The sequence below is a fragment of the Mobula birostris genome, chromosome 10 (assembly GCF_030028105.1).
Source record: "Mobula birostris isolate sMobBir1 chromosome 10, sMobBir1.hap1, whole genome shotgun sequence".
Lineage (NCBI taxonomy): Eukaryota > Metazoa > Chordata > Chondrichthyes > Myliobatiformes > Myliobatidae > Mobula > Mobula birostris.
Window position 1 is genome coordinate 53,411,428 of NC_092379.1, and position 13,773 is coordinate 53,425,200.

At 50.1% G+C, this 13,773-nt stretch overlaps 1 protein-coding gene across 1 annotated transcript in view; it reads right to left on the reverse strand.

Moving 5' to 3' along the window:
- Positions 1–13,773, reverse strand: part of LOC140204030 (uncharacterized) — a 92,534-nt gene that overhangs the window by 51,483 nt on the left and 27,278 nt on the right. Inside the window, exon 3 of the mRNA XM_072270279.1 lies at positions 12,430–12,434. Coding sequence (XP_072126380.1) covers positions 12,430–12,434 — 5 coding nt within the window. The remainder of the gene's footprint in view (positions 1–12,429; positions 12,435–13,773) is intronic.

Here is a 13,773-nt window from a genome sequence, read left to right on the forward strand (position 1 = left end):
CCTCATTCTTCTACGCTCCAAGGAATAAAGTCCTCTATGAGGATTGGTTTGTTTTCCCTCATCTTACCCTTCCTGAAGTCCACAATCAGCTCCTTAGTCTTGTAAGGAGTTGATTTAAAGGGTGACTCACTCTGGAGTTGTTCTTTACAAATCTCCAGTAGTACCCACAGAATCTAAGGAATGAGTGCAGAGCACACACAGTTCTTGGTCTTGGCCATGTGATTACCGCCTCTATCTTAGAAGGTTACCCCTCTATCTTGTGGGGTGTCAGGGAGGGGTAGCACCTCTGGTGGGGTAACATGTCATGTCCTTTTCAAGGCGGTTAGCCCACCTTTAGTCCCCACCTGGCACTCAGCTCTCACCTGTGGCTCCCCGTGGCTGTTTGCATGCAATAACGGCCACACCCTGGCCAATGGCTTCAACATGCTGGCTAAACCAGGTGAGGGTAGCCGACGGGTCTCAAACCCTCGGTGAGATAGGGAGTTGTCTATCCCAGCATGTGAAGACAGACTCCAGAGGACTGAACAGATGAGACCAATGTAAAGTCCAACAGTCAAGAAGGCGGTCTCTGCAAGTGTTGTGGAACGCGTAGAACAGGACAAGACACAGAAGACGTCCTGGTCATCCACTACGCCTAGTCCCATCTCCAGCCATCTCGGCTCTGTCTTGCTACTGGATCCAGATGGGAATTGGGGAAAAAGAGAGTGAGGCTGACACTGCGCAACTCTCCCTCACTTAAATCCAAATCACGCGCTAGTCTCGACACCATCTGGTGTCGAGGTCCTCATCGACGTCGACGATGGACGAACAATAGAAGGATCTGTTCATTCTGAGAGCCCATGTGTCGTACATAGTTACCTGACGTTTTTCAGACTGACATTTGTCCAGAGACTGTTTTAATCCTTCAGCTTTCTGGTAGTCTAACACCTTCAGTAGTCTTCTCTCACGCTGATCCCTTCCTCCACCATCAACTCTGCCCTCAAACGCATCTCTCCCATTTCACGCACATCTGCTCTCACCCCATCCTCCCGCCACCCCACTAGGAACAGGGTTCCTCTTGTCCTCACCTACCACCCCACCAGCCTCCGCGTCCAACATATAATTCTCCGCAACTTCCACCATCTCCAACGGGATCCCACCACCAAGCACATCTTTCCCTCCCCCCCAAATTTCTGCTTTCCACAGGGATTGCTCCGTACGCGACTCCCTTGTCCATTCGTCCCCCCCATCCCTCCCCACTGATCTCCCTCCAGGCCCTTATCCTTGTAAGCGGAACAAGTGCTACACCTGCCCTTACACTTCCTCCCTCACCACCATTCAGGGCCCCAGACAGTCCTTCCAGGTGAGGTGACACTTTACCTGTGAGTCTGCTGGTGTGATATACTGTGTCCGGTGCTCTTGGTGTGGCCTCCTATATATTGGTGAGACCCGACACAGATTGGGAGACCACTTTGCTGAACACCTACGCTCTGTCCGCCAGAGGAAGCAGGATCTCCCAGTGGCCACACATTTTAATTCCATGTCCCATTCCGATATGTCAATCCATGGCCTCCTCTACTGTCGAGATGAAGCCACACTCAGGTTGGAGGAACAACACCTTATATTCCATCTGGGTAGCCTTCAACTTGATGGCATGAATATTGATTTCTCTAACTTCTGTTAATGCCCCTCCACCCCTTCTTACCCCATCCCTAATTTAATTTATTATTATTTTTCTCTGTCTTTCCCTCTCACAATAACTCCTTGCCTGTTCTCTATCTTCCTCCGGTGCTCCCCTACCCCCTTCTTTCTTCCAAGGCCTTCCATCCCAGAATACTCCCCCCTTCTCCAGCCTTGTGTCCCTTTTGCCAATCAACTTCCCAGCTCTTGACTTCATCCCTCTCCCTCCTGTCTTCTCCTGTCATTTCGGGTCTTCCCCCCCACCCGACCTTCAAATCTCTCACTATCTCTTTTTTCTGTTAGTCCTGACGAAGGGTCTCGACCCGAAACATCGACTGTACCTCTTCCTATAGGTGCTGCCTGGCCTGCTGCGTTCACCAGCATTTTGTGTGTGTTGCTTCTTCCTATAGATGCTGCCTGACCTGCTGCGTTCCACCAGCATTTTGTGTATGTTGATCAAACAACAGAGAATGGGCCAATAGTTGACTTATGTCTGTCAGTTGGACACTGAGAAGGAAACCAGTAATGAAAGATCATTATGTGGACTTCATAGAGAGACACTTCAGGAACAATTTTGCTCAGCTGGCTCCTCCACCAGATCCCAACAAAGAAAACCGCTATTTTCCCAACTTGTGTTTACCACCCCAGAAACCTGCATAAGTACAAATTGTCTTTGATTTAAGTGTGCACTTCAAATGTGTATTACTGAACAATGCACTCTTGTGAGGTTCTGACCTCAATAACAGTCTGCTCGGGGTCTCGTGCTTCAGAACTGATTCCGTCACAGTGATGGCAGACATCAAACAAATGTTCCACAGCTTCCTAGTGAGAGAGGATCACCGACACTACCTCAGATCCTTGTGGTTTTGTGACCACCAACTAGACAATGAGATTCTGGAGACCCGTATGAGACTTCATGTATGCACTAACTGTCCCTCTCCTGCTGTGGCAATCTCTTGCCTTAAAAGGACAGCTATCAAAGGAGAGAAGGAATTCAGAACTGAGGTACATAGGTACATGGAGAGGAAATTCCATGTTGATGAATGTCTTCAATCATTCTCTAATGCAGAGGAAGCAGTCAATGTGCTGAAAGCGGTGCTAGATATGTTGATGTAGTCTAATCTCAGACTGCATAAGATCACATCCAACAGTGCTGAGGTCTTAGCAGCACACACAAAATGCTGGAGGAATTCAGCAGGCCAGGCAGCATCTATGGAAAAGAGTAAACAGTCGACGTTTCAGGCTGAGACCCTTCATCAGTCCACTCTTTTCCATACGTGCTGCCTGGCCTGCTGAGTTCTCCAGCATCTTGAGTATGTTGCTTAGATTTCCAGCTTCTGCAGAATTTCTCATCTTAGTGCTGAATTCTTGCAATGTTTCCCATCTGATTAAAAACCCTGAAGAAAGCTGCTGTCTCGGCTGATTTTTGAGAAATTGTTTAACTCGCTGCACAACTTGTTTAACATGTTTAATATTGTTAACATGCGTACTGCCAAGGCAATAGAGTCATCTTTAGTGCAAAGAGAAATGTGAAAAGTGACAGTAACAGAATTTCTCCGCATCCCTTTTAAATGGATTCCCCTCTATCCTGAGGCTGTGCCTTCTTGTCCTGGACTCCCCCACCATGGGAATGTGGTAAACCATGTATATATGTTGTAACTCGGTTACCTGTCTGGACACACACCTCTGCTGACTGCCCCTGTGGCTCCTCCCACAGAGTCCTGTATAAAGGTGTTCGCCTTGCCTCTCCCCCTCAGTCCGGGGGCAGACACTCACTGTGGAGGTCGTATTGTACAGCGAATAAAAGACTTGCAGTATTTTACCAAACCTCAGTCTTTTGGAGTAATTGAAGGTGCTTCAATTTTATTCGCTGTACATTCTAAAACATGGAACAGACCCTGAGACCAGACAAATTAGACCTCGATCCGCAAATGCCTGACGCTGGAAATGCTTTCAAACTCTGGTTGGCCTGCTTCGAAGCGTATCTAGAGGAGATTAAAGCGACCGACCCCGTAGCGAAGCGCAGAGTTCTACTCTCCAGAGTCAGTCCACGGGTTTATTTGCTGATCAGAGACCAGCCGAACTACGACAGCGCGATGAACGCACTCAAAAGACAATACCTGCAGCTGATAAACAGCGCCTATGCTCGGCATCGCTTAGCGACACGGCAACAATGGTCCGAGGAATCGAGTGCTGAGTTTGTCCGGGCCCTACGGACGCTCGTGCGAGCCTGCAATTACCAGGAGCTGACGGCGGCGCAGCATGCAGAACTCCTAGTGAGAGACGCCTTCGTTACGGGGACCAGGTCAGTGTACGTGCGCCAGCGGCTGCTGGAAAAAGCCGATCTTACCCTAAGTTCGGCGATCGAGCTGGCTGATACGTTGGAGGCCACTCTGCATAACTCCGAGGCTCTCCAGGCACGCGATCCCCCGATGGCCTCGTGGGCGCCGCAGACCCCGCAACCCGCCGGCGAATCGACCTCGGCTGCAGCCAGTCGTGAGTCTGCGAAGTGCTACTTCTGCAGACTGGAGAAGCACCCCCGGAAACGCTGCCCGGCCCGACAAACTACCTGTTCCAGCTGCGGAAAGAAGGGCCACTTCGCCAAGGTCTGTAAGTCAAAACCGCGAGCAGGATCGAGCAGCGCCGCGTGCGAGACGTGGGGGTTGCCATCTTCCCTGCACACTGCCACCACGTGCGAGACATGGGGGCCGCCATCTTCCCTGTACGCCGCCACCACGTGCGAGACATGGGGGCGGCCATCTTGGTCGGCGCCACCTCCCACCGCCTACAACCAACGGGTGCTCACGGGCCACCCCACCGCGCCGGACCAAGACAGCGACCCCACCCTGGCTTCCGTGACCCTCGACCAAAGCGCTCCCCACCAGCTCGCAAGGTCAATGATGGACATCCTGGTGGAGGGGCACAGGACAAGCTGCCTGCTTGACACAGGCAGCACAGAGAGTTTTATCCACCCGGCCACGGTGCAGTATTGTGGACTCATGATACGGCCGGTAAGTCAGAGGGTCACCATGGCCTCTGGGTCGCATACAACAGACATCCGGGGGGGTTGTGTAGCAACGCTAGTGGTGCAGGGCACAGAATATCGGGACTTTAAGTTACTGGTCTTGCCTCAACTGTGTGCCCCTGTGCTGTTGGGGTTGGACTTCCAGAGCCACCTGAAAAGCGTGACAATGAAGTATGATGGGCCCCTTCCGCCAATTACTGTCATAAATCCCCTGTATTGTAGAGATATTTCACGTACCCCGCTACTGACCACACACACACACCGACCCGCGCATCCCACCCAACATCATGCCAACTGCCACACTACCAACACCACTTGCGGCCTCTCCACCCTCAGGATCCCTCCCCCACCGCTGTTCGCCAACCTGACCCCCGACTGTAAACCCGTGGCAACTAAAAGCAGGAGGTACAGCGCGGGGGACAGAGCTTTCATTAAGTCGGAGGTGCAGCGGCTGCTCAGGGAGGGGGTCATTGAGGCAAGCACAAGTCCTTGGAGGGCGCAGGTGGTCGTTGTTCGGAACGGGGAGAAGAATAGGATGGTCGTGGACTATAGCCAGACCATCAATAGGTTCACGCAGCTCGACGCGTACCCTCTACCCTGCATTGCGGATATGGTCAATCAGATAGCACAGTACAAGGTGTACTCGACCATAGACCTAAAATCCGCTTACCATCAGCTCCCCATCCGCCGGGAGGACCGCCCTTACACCGCCTTCGAGGCAGACGGCAGGCTTTATCAATTCCTGCGCGTCCCCTTTGGTGTCACGAATGGTGTATCTGTCTTCCAGAGGGCAATGGACCAGATGGTGGACCAGTGCCAACTGAAGGCCACGTTCCCATATCTGGATAACATCACCATCTGCGGTCACGACCAGCAGGATCACGACAACAACCTCCAAAAATTTCTACAAGCAGCCAAATCTTTCAACCTCACCTATAACAAGGACAAGTGTGTATTTGGGACCACCCGACTTGCTATCCTTGGGTGTGTCGTGGAGAATGGAGTCATTGGCCCTGACCCCGACAGTATGCGCCCCCTGTTGGAACTCCCTCTTCCCAATACCCTCAGAGCCCTCAAAAGATGCCTGGGCTTCTTTTCATATTATGCCCAATGGGTCTCTAACTATGCAGACAAGGCCCGCCCCCGGTCAAGTCTACCACATTCCCCCTCTCTGCCGAGGCCCACACGGCCTTCAACCGCATAAAAGGGGACATTGCCAAAGCAGCAATGCATGCGGTGGATGAGGCCATTCCCTTCCAAGTAGACAGTGACGCCTCCGACTTTGCGCTGGCTGCTACCCTCAACCAGGCAGGAAGACCAGTGGCGTTCTTCTCCCGTACCCCTCAAGGCCCTGAAATTCAGCACTCTGCAGTAGAGAAAGAGGCCCAGGCCATAGTGGAAGCTATAAGGCACTGGAGGCACTATCTTGCCGGCAAAAGGTTCACCCTGCTAACTGACCAGCGCTCAGTCGCATTCATGTTTAATAATCAGCAGCGGAGCAAAATCAAAAATGATAAAATTCTGAGGTGGAGAATCGAATTCTCCATCTACAACTATGACATCATGTACAGGCCTGGGAAGCTCAACGAGCCCTCCGATGCCCTATCCCGGGGAACATGTGCCAGCGCGCAGATCGACCGGCTATACACCCTACATGTAGACCTTTGCCACCCGGGAGTCACCCAGCTTTTCCACTTCGTGAAAGCCTGGAACCTGCCTTACTCCCTTGAGGAGATCAGGATGATGACCAGGGACTGCCAAGTCTGTGCAGAGTGCAAACCGCACTTCTACCGACCTGAAAGGGCACCACTCATCAAGGCCACCCACCCTTTGAGCGACTGAGTGTTGACTTTAAGGGCCCCCTCCCCTCCACCGACCGCAATGTGTACTTTCTTAACGTAATTAATGAGTACTCGCAGTTCCCCTTCGCCATCCCCTGCCCCGACACCACTACCATGTCAGTTATAAAAGCCCTGCGCAAGCTCTTTACTCTGTTCGGATACCCATGCTATATCCACAGTGACAGAGGGATCTCGTTTATGAGTGACGAGCTGCGCCAATATCTACTGGCTAGGGGAATTGCAACCAGTAAGACCACGAGCTATAATCCCCAGGGGAATGGAAAGGTAGAGAAGGAGAATGGCACAGTGTGGAAAGCCACACTCTTAGCCCTCAGGTCAAAGGGACTGCCGGTCTCCCGCTGGCAGGAGGTCCTTCCCGAGGCACTCCACTCCATCCGCTCCCTGTTATGCACAGCCACCAATGCCACCCCTCATGAGCGGCTCTTTTCGTTTCCCAGGAAATCGACCACTGGAACCACCCTACCAACTTGGCTGATGTCCCCGAGGCCAGTGCTGCTTCGGAAACATGCGAGGAGCAATAAATACTCCCCGATAGTCGAGAGGGTTCACTTACTTCATGCAAACCCCCAGTATGCCTACATGGTTTTACCTGATGGGTGGGAGGACACGGTCTCCATCCGTGACCTGGCGCCCGCAGGAGCTCCGGGCCCCTACCCTGAACACTCCGTGGTGACTATTGACCCCGTACCCACCAATGTATGTACCTACGAGACACCGTGCATCCCAAACCCTATACAGACACCACACGACACTCCCATACCGGGCGCGACACACACGCACGAGGGATTACCGACGCCTAACGTGTTGGCACCTGAAGTCAGGCCGGAGCCAGCACAACCGCCATCGCCAGTGCTACGTAGATCACAGCGACGGACTCGACCGCCTGATAGACTTAACCTGTAAATATACCTCTTGTAAATATTGTCAGTCACTTCACCTCGCGGGACTCTTTTTAAAAAAAGCACCTTCAATTACTCCAAAAGACTGAGGTTTGGTAAAATACTGAAAGGTTTTTATTCACTGTACAATACAACCTCCACAGTGAGTGTCTGCCTCCGGACTGAGGGGGAGGGGCAAGGCGAACACCTTTAGACAGGACTCTGTGGGAGGAGCCACAGGGGCAGTCAGAGGAGCCACAGGGGCAGTCAGCAGAGGTGTGTGTCCAGACAGGTAACCGAGTTACAACATATATACATGGTTTACCACAGGGAAACATTGTTTCCACATCTGCTCTGTCTTAACCATTCAACATTCAAAAGGTTTCAATAAGATCACCCCCCGCCCCCGCCAATCCTTCAAAATCCAGTGAGTGCAGACCCAGAGCTATCAAACGTCTCTCGTATGATAGCACTCTCATTCCTGGAATCATCCTTGTGAATCTCCTCTGAATCCTCTCCAATGCCAGCACATCTTTTCTTAGATGAGGAGCCCAAAACTGTTCAAAATACTCAAGGTGAAGCCTCCCCAGTGACTTATAAAGCCTCAGCATCATATCTCTGCTCTTGTATTCCAGACATCTTGAAATGAATGCAAACATTGCATCTGACTTCTCACCACTGACTCTACCTGCAAGTTACCCTTTAGGATGTTATGCCCAAGGACTTCCAGTTCCCTTTGGCCTCATTTTCTAGTGGTCCTAGGTCCTACATCCACTCTCATCTCTCTATTTTTTTACATACTTGAAAAAGCTTTTACTATCCACTTTGATATTGTTTGCTAGCTTGCTTTCATATTTCATCTTTTCCCTCCTAATGATTCTTTTAGTTGTTTTCTGTTGGTTTTTAAAACCTTCCCAATCCTCTGTCTTCCTATTAATTTTTGCTTTGTGTGTGCTTTCACATTAGCTTTGACGTCCCTTGTACAGTTGTACTACTTTGCAATTTGAGTATTTCTTTGTTTTTGGAATATATCTATCCTGCACCGTCCTCATTTTTCCCAGAAACTCATGCCATTGATGCTCTGCTGTCATCCCTGCCAGCACCTTCTTCCAATGTACTTTATCAGTGGTTGGAAGATATTGGAGTCCATTATTAAGTATGGGATTTTGGGGTACTATGAGGCACATGATAAAATAGGGCAAAGTCAACATGGTTTCCTTGAAGGGTGATCTTGCCTGACAAATCTGTTGGAATTGTTTGAGGAAATAACAAGCAAGATAGACAGATGAGACTCAGTGGATGTTGTTGACTTGAATTTTTAGAAGGCCTTTGACAAGGTGCTGCACATGAGGCTGCTTAATAAGATAACAGCCCATAGTATTACTTGAAAGGTTCTAGCACGGATAGATGATTGGTTGACTGGGGAAAAAAAGAGGGCCTTTTCTGGTTGGATGCTGGTGTTCTGCAGAGGTCAGGTGTTGGGTCCACTTCTTTTCATGCTATATGTCAAAGATTTGGATGTCAGAATTGATGGCTTTGTGGCCAAGTTTGTGGATGAAGATAGGTGGAGATGTTGAGGAAACAGGGATCCTGCAGACAGACTTAGATAGATGAAAAAAATGGGCAAAGAAGTGGCAGATGGAATACACAGTGGCACGCAAAAGTTTGGGCACCCCGATCAAAATTTCTGTTACTGTGAATAGCTAAGCAATTAAAAGATGACCTGATTTCCAAAAGGCATGAAATTAAAGATGACACATTTCTTTAATATTTAAAGCAAGATTACTTTTTTTATTTTCATCTTTTACAGTTTCAAAATAACAAAAAAAAGGAAAAGAGCCCAAAGCAAAAGTTTGGGTACCCTGCATGGTCAGTACTTAGTAACACCCCCTTTGGCAAGTATAAGAGTCTTTCAATTCTTGTTTGGGGGATTTTCACTCATTCTTCCTGGCAAAAGGCTTCTAGTTCTGTGAGATTCTTGGGCCGTCTTGCATGCACTGCTCTTTTGAGGTCTATCCACAGATTCTCAATGACGTTTAGGTCAGGGGACTGTGAGGGCCATGTCAAAACCTTCAGCTTGTGCCTCTTGAGGTAGTCCATTGTGGATTTTGAGGTGTGTTTAGGATCATTATCCTGTTGTAGAAGCCATCCTCTTTTCATCTTCAGCTTTTTTTTACAGATGGTGTGATGTTTGCTTCCAGAATTGCTTAATAGTTAACAGTTTAACAGTTGGAGAGGTGTTCTTTTCATGAAATTCTGCACCCTTTTTTCTCCAAACATACTTCACTCATTGCAGCCAAAAAGTGGTATTTTAACTTCATCAGTCCACAGGACTTGTTTCCAAAATGCATCAGGCTTGTTTAAATGTTCCTTTGCAAACTTCTGACGCTAAATTTTGTGGTGAGGACACAGGAAAGGTTTTCTTCCATGAAGGTCATATTTGTGCAGATGTTGCTGAACAGTACAACAGTGCACCACCACTCCAGAGTCTGCTAAATCTTCTTGAAGGTGTTTTGCAGTCAAACGGGGGTTTTGATTTGCCTTTCTAGCAATCCTATGAGCAGTTCTCTCGGAAAGTTTTCTTGGTCTTCCAGACCTCAACTTGACCACTACTATTCCTGTTAACTGCCATTTCTTAATTACATTACGAATTGAGGAAACGGCTACCTGAAATGCTTTGCTATCTTCTTATAGCCTTTGTCTGCTTTGTGAGCATCATTTATTTTAATTTTCAGAGTGCTAGGCAGCTGCTTAGAGGAGCCCATGGCTGCTGTTTGTTGGGACAAGGTTTGAGGAGTCAGGGTATTTATAAAGCTTTGAAATTTACATCACCTGGCCTTTCCTAATGATGACTGTGAACAAGCCATAACCCTAACAAGCTAATTAAGGTCTGTGACCTTGGTAGAAGTTATCTGAGAGCTCAAATCTCTTGGGGTGCCCAAATCTTTGCATGGTGCTACTTTCCTTTTTTCACTCTAAAATTGTACAAAACAAAAATAATACAATAATCTTGCTTAAAATGTTGAAAAGAACATTTCGTCTTTAATGTTATGACTTTTGGAGATCTGCTCATCTTCTACTCACTTAACTATTCACAGTAACAGAAACTTTGACCAGGGGTTCCCAAACCTTTGCATGCCACTGTAGTGAGGGAAGTGTATGGTCATGCACTTTGGTAGAAGGCTTTGCCTATTGCCTGTCGCCGGGGCTGGGGTCGAAGTGCTCGGCAGAGATGGTGCTCGGTGTCGGAGGGCTGGTCGGAGGCTCGAAGTTTTCCGACGGACTCAACAGTCGGCTGTGGTCAGGTGCTTCCAGGGTGCTGCATTGGCAAGTTTGCAGCGCTGGAGGTTCATGGCAGGAAGAGAGTTTCTTCCTTCTACCGTCTGCCTGAGATGATGGGACTTTCGAGAGACTTTGAGACTTTTTTTTCACCGTTCCCGTGGTATATTCTTCATCAAATTACGGTATTGCTTTGCACTGTTGTAACTGTATGTTATAATTATATGGTTTTTGTCAGTTTTTTCAGTCTTGGTTTGTCTTGTATTTCTGTGATATCATACCGGAAAAACGACAACGAGCTGCAGGCCAGCTCCATAGGCCAGTAACCAAGGTGATTATCCCAACGGCGGAGCAGGCGGAAGAGGAGACATCTCCCAACTGCTGCAAAGGCGGATGAGGATGCCCAACAATGGGAAGGGAGGCTTGCGCGCACGCCGCAAGAACTGCCGTAGATCCACAACACTCAGGGCTTGTCTACCTAGCGTGTGAAGCCTGGATTCGGCAGACTGCGCGGAAGAAACCATCACTGGTTCAACGGGCAGAAAGGCGATTCTCAGCAATGCGTCGTGGAGCGCTAAGAGGGCACAGTGAGACACACAGAACACTGCTGGCCATCCACTGCATCCTGACCTATCTCCAGCCGTCTCGACTATGTCTTGCCACTGGGTCCAGATAGGCCGGGACGAGAGAGTGAGGCTGACGACCTGCGCAACTCTCCCTCACGTTAATCCAAGTCAAGCGCAAGTCATGACTTCACACCCAACGCGCAGCCTAGAGTCCTGTGGCGATGGGGGAGCGGCGAAGCAGCAGGTACGGATACACTGGAGGCTGTAGTCACAAACCTGCACACAGGTGACCCAGGACATAGGGTTGCTCTCTACTGGACCGAAGCAGCAGTTGAGTTCGGCAGCCCCCTGGGTGTCTGAGCAGCCCTCTTTAGGATCGCTCTGCTCACCTCCATGGAGGAAGGGGCTGGAAAAGGTGCCTCAAACATAGTCTGCTTCACTTCACCCTGGCCAGCTTACCGCGGCTGGTGGGGATCCCTCATAGCGGTCGACCTACAACAGTGAAGAAGAAAGTGATGGTGCTCAACCTTGGCACATGGAAGGTGAGAGCTCTGTGAGATAACATCAAGGCAGACAGATCAGAGAGAAGAACTGCACTGGTTGCAAAAGAGCTAGCTCGCTACAATGTGGACATAGCAGCTCTCAGCGAAACGCGCCTAGCAGACAAGGGCCAGCTGACAGAACGTAGTGGTGGATACACGTTCTTCTGGAGCGGTCGCAGCAGTGCTGAACGATGAGAAGCAGGCGTGGGATTTGCCATCAATTCTAACCTCGCCTGTAAACTCACCAAGCACCCAGAGAGCATCAACGACCGCCTGATGACACTTCAGCTCCCACTTGCAAACAAGAAGAGAGCTACGCTGATTAGTGCCTACGCTCCCACCATGACCAACCCAGATGACATTAAACACAAGTTCTATGAAGAACTCGACGCCCTCATCTCAGCAATCTCACAGTCAGAGAAGCTCATCGTTCTCGGGGACTTCAATGCCAGAGTAGGGACAGACTACCAAACCTGGGAAGGGATCACTGGAAGACACGGCACTGGCAAGTGTAACAACAACGGGCTTCTGCTCCTCAGGACGTGTGCCACACACGACCTTGTCATCACCAACACCCTGTTCCGCCTACCCACCCGTAAGAAGACGTCATGGATGCACCTACGCTCGAAGCACTGGCATCTGATTGACTACATCATCACCAGGAAGAGGGACAGGATGGATGTCAGAGTGACGAGAGCCATGTGTGGTGCCGACTGCTGGACCGATCACCGCCTCATTGTGTCCAAGTTCAGGCTTCGCATTCTGCCCATGAGAAGATCCCAAGGGCAGAAGACTGCAAAGAGGCTGAATGTCTCCAAGCTGAAAAGCAGCAGGGTTGCAGAAGAATTCGTCGATGACCTTGAAGGCAGACTGCCAAGACACACCACAGAATGACGGGACCAGCGTTGAGGAACAGTGGACGGCCTTCAAAGACGCTGTCTGCACTACCGCCCTCGAACATCTTGGACCAGCAACCCGAAGAAGCCAAGACTGGTTCGATGAGAACGATGAAGAAATACAGGCACTACTAACTGAGAAACATCAACATTACAGAGCGCATCAGAACGACCCCACGTCGCTAGCCAAGAAAGATGCCTTTACCAACGCAAGAAGAAAGGTGCAGAAAAAACCGCGTGATGCAGGACAGCTGGTTCAGCAAGAAGGCCGATGAAATCCAGGGCTATGCAGACAGCCACGACATAAAGCGCTTCTATGATGCACTTAAGGCTGTATACTGACCCCAGTCCTCCGACTCCTCACCTCTCCTCAACGCAGATGAGACGCAGCTGCTGACAGAGAAGAAGCAGATTCTGGATCGGTGGGCTGAGCACTTTAACAACGTCCTTAACCGCCCTGCCGACATCAACGACGAGGCCATTGCCCGCCTGCCCCAGGTAGAGATCAACAAGAACCTCGACACCCTCCCCACAGTAGATGAAGTCAGGAAGGCAGTGAAGCAACTCTTCTGTGGCAAAGCGCCAGGACCCGATGCAATCTCTGCTGAGGTATACAAAGCAGGAGGCCCTGTCATGATGCAAAAGCTGACTGTACTCTTCCAGTCCATGTGGAAAAAGGGACAGGTCCCGCAACAGCTGAAAGATGCCAGCATAGTCCACATCTACAAGAGGAAGGGCAACTGCCAGTCTTGCAACAACCACCGAGGCATCTCCCTCTTGTCCATTGTGGGGAAGATTCTGGCCCGCGTCCTGCTCAACCGCCTTCTCCAACATCTTGAGCAAGGTCTGCTCCCAGAAAGCCAGTGCGGCTTCCGTGCTGAACGTGGGATCGCGGACATGATTTTTGCTGCGCGCCAACTCCAGGAAAAATGCCAGGAGCAACACAGCGACCTCTTCGTGACCTTTGTCGATCTAACCAAGGCTTTCGATACGGTCAGCAGAGAAGGCTTGTGGAAGATCATGGAGAAGTTTGGCTGCCCCAGCAAGTTCATCACAATCGTCCGGC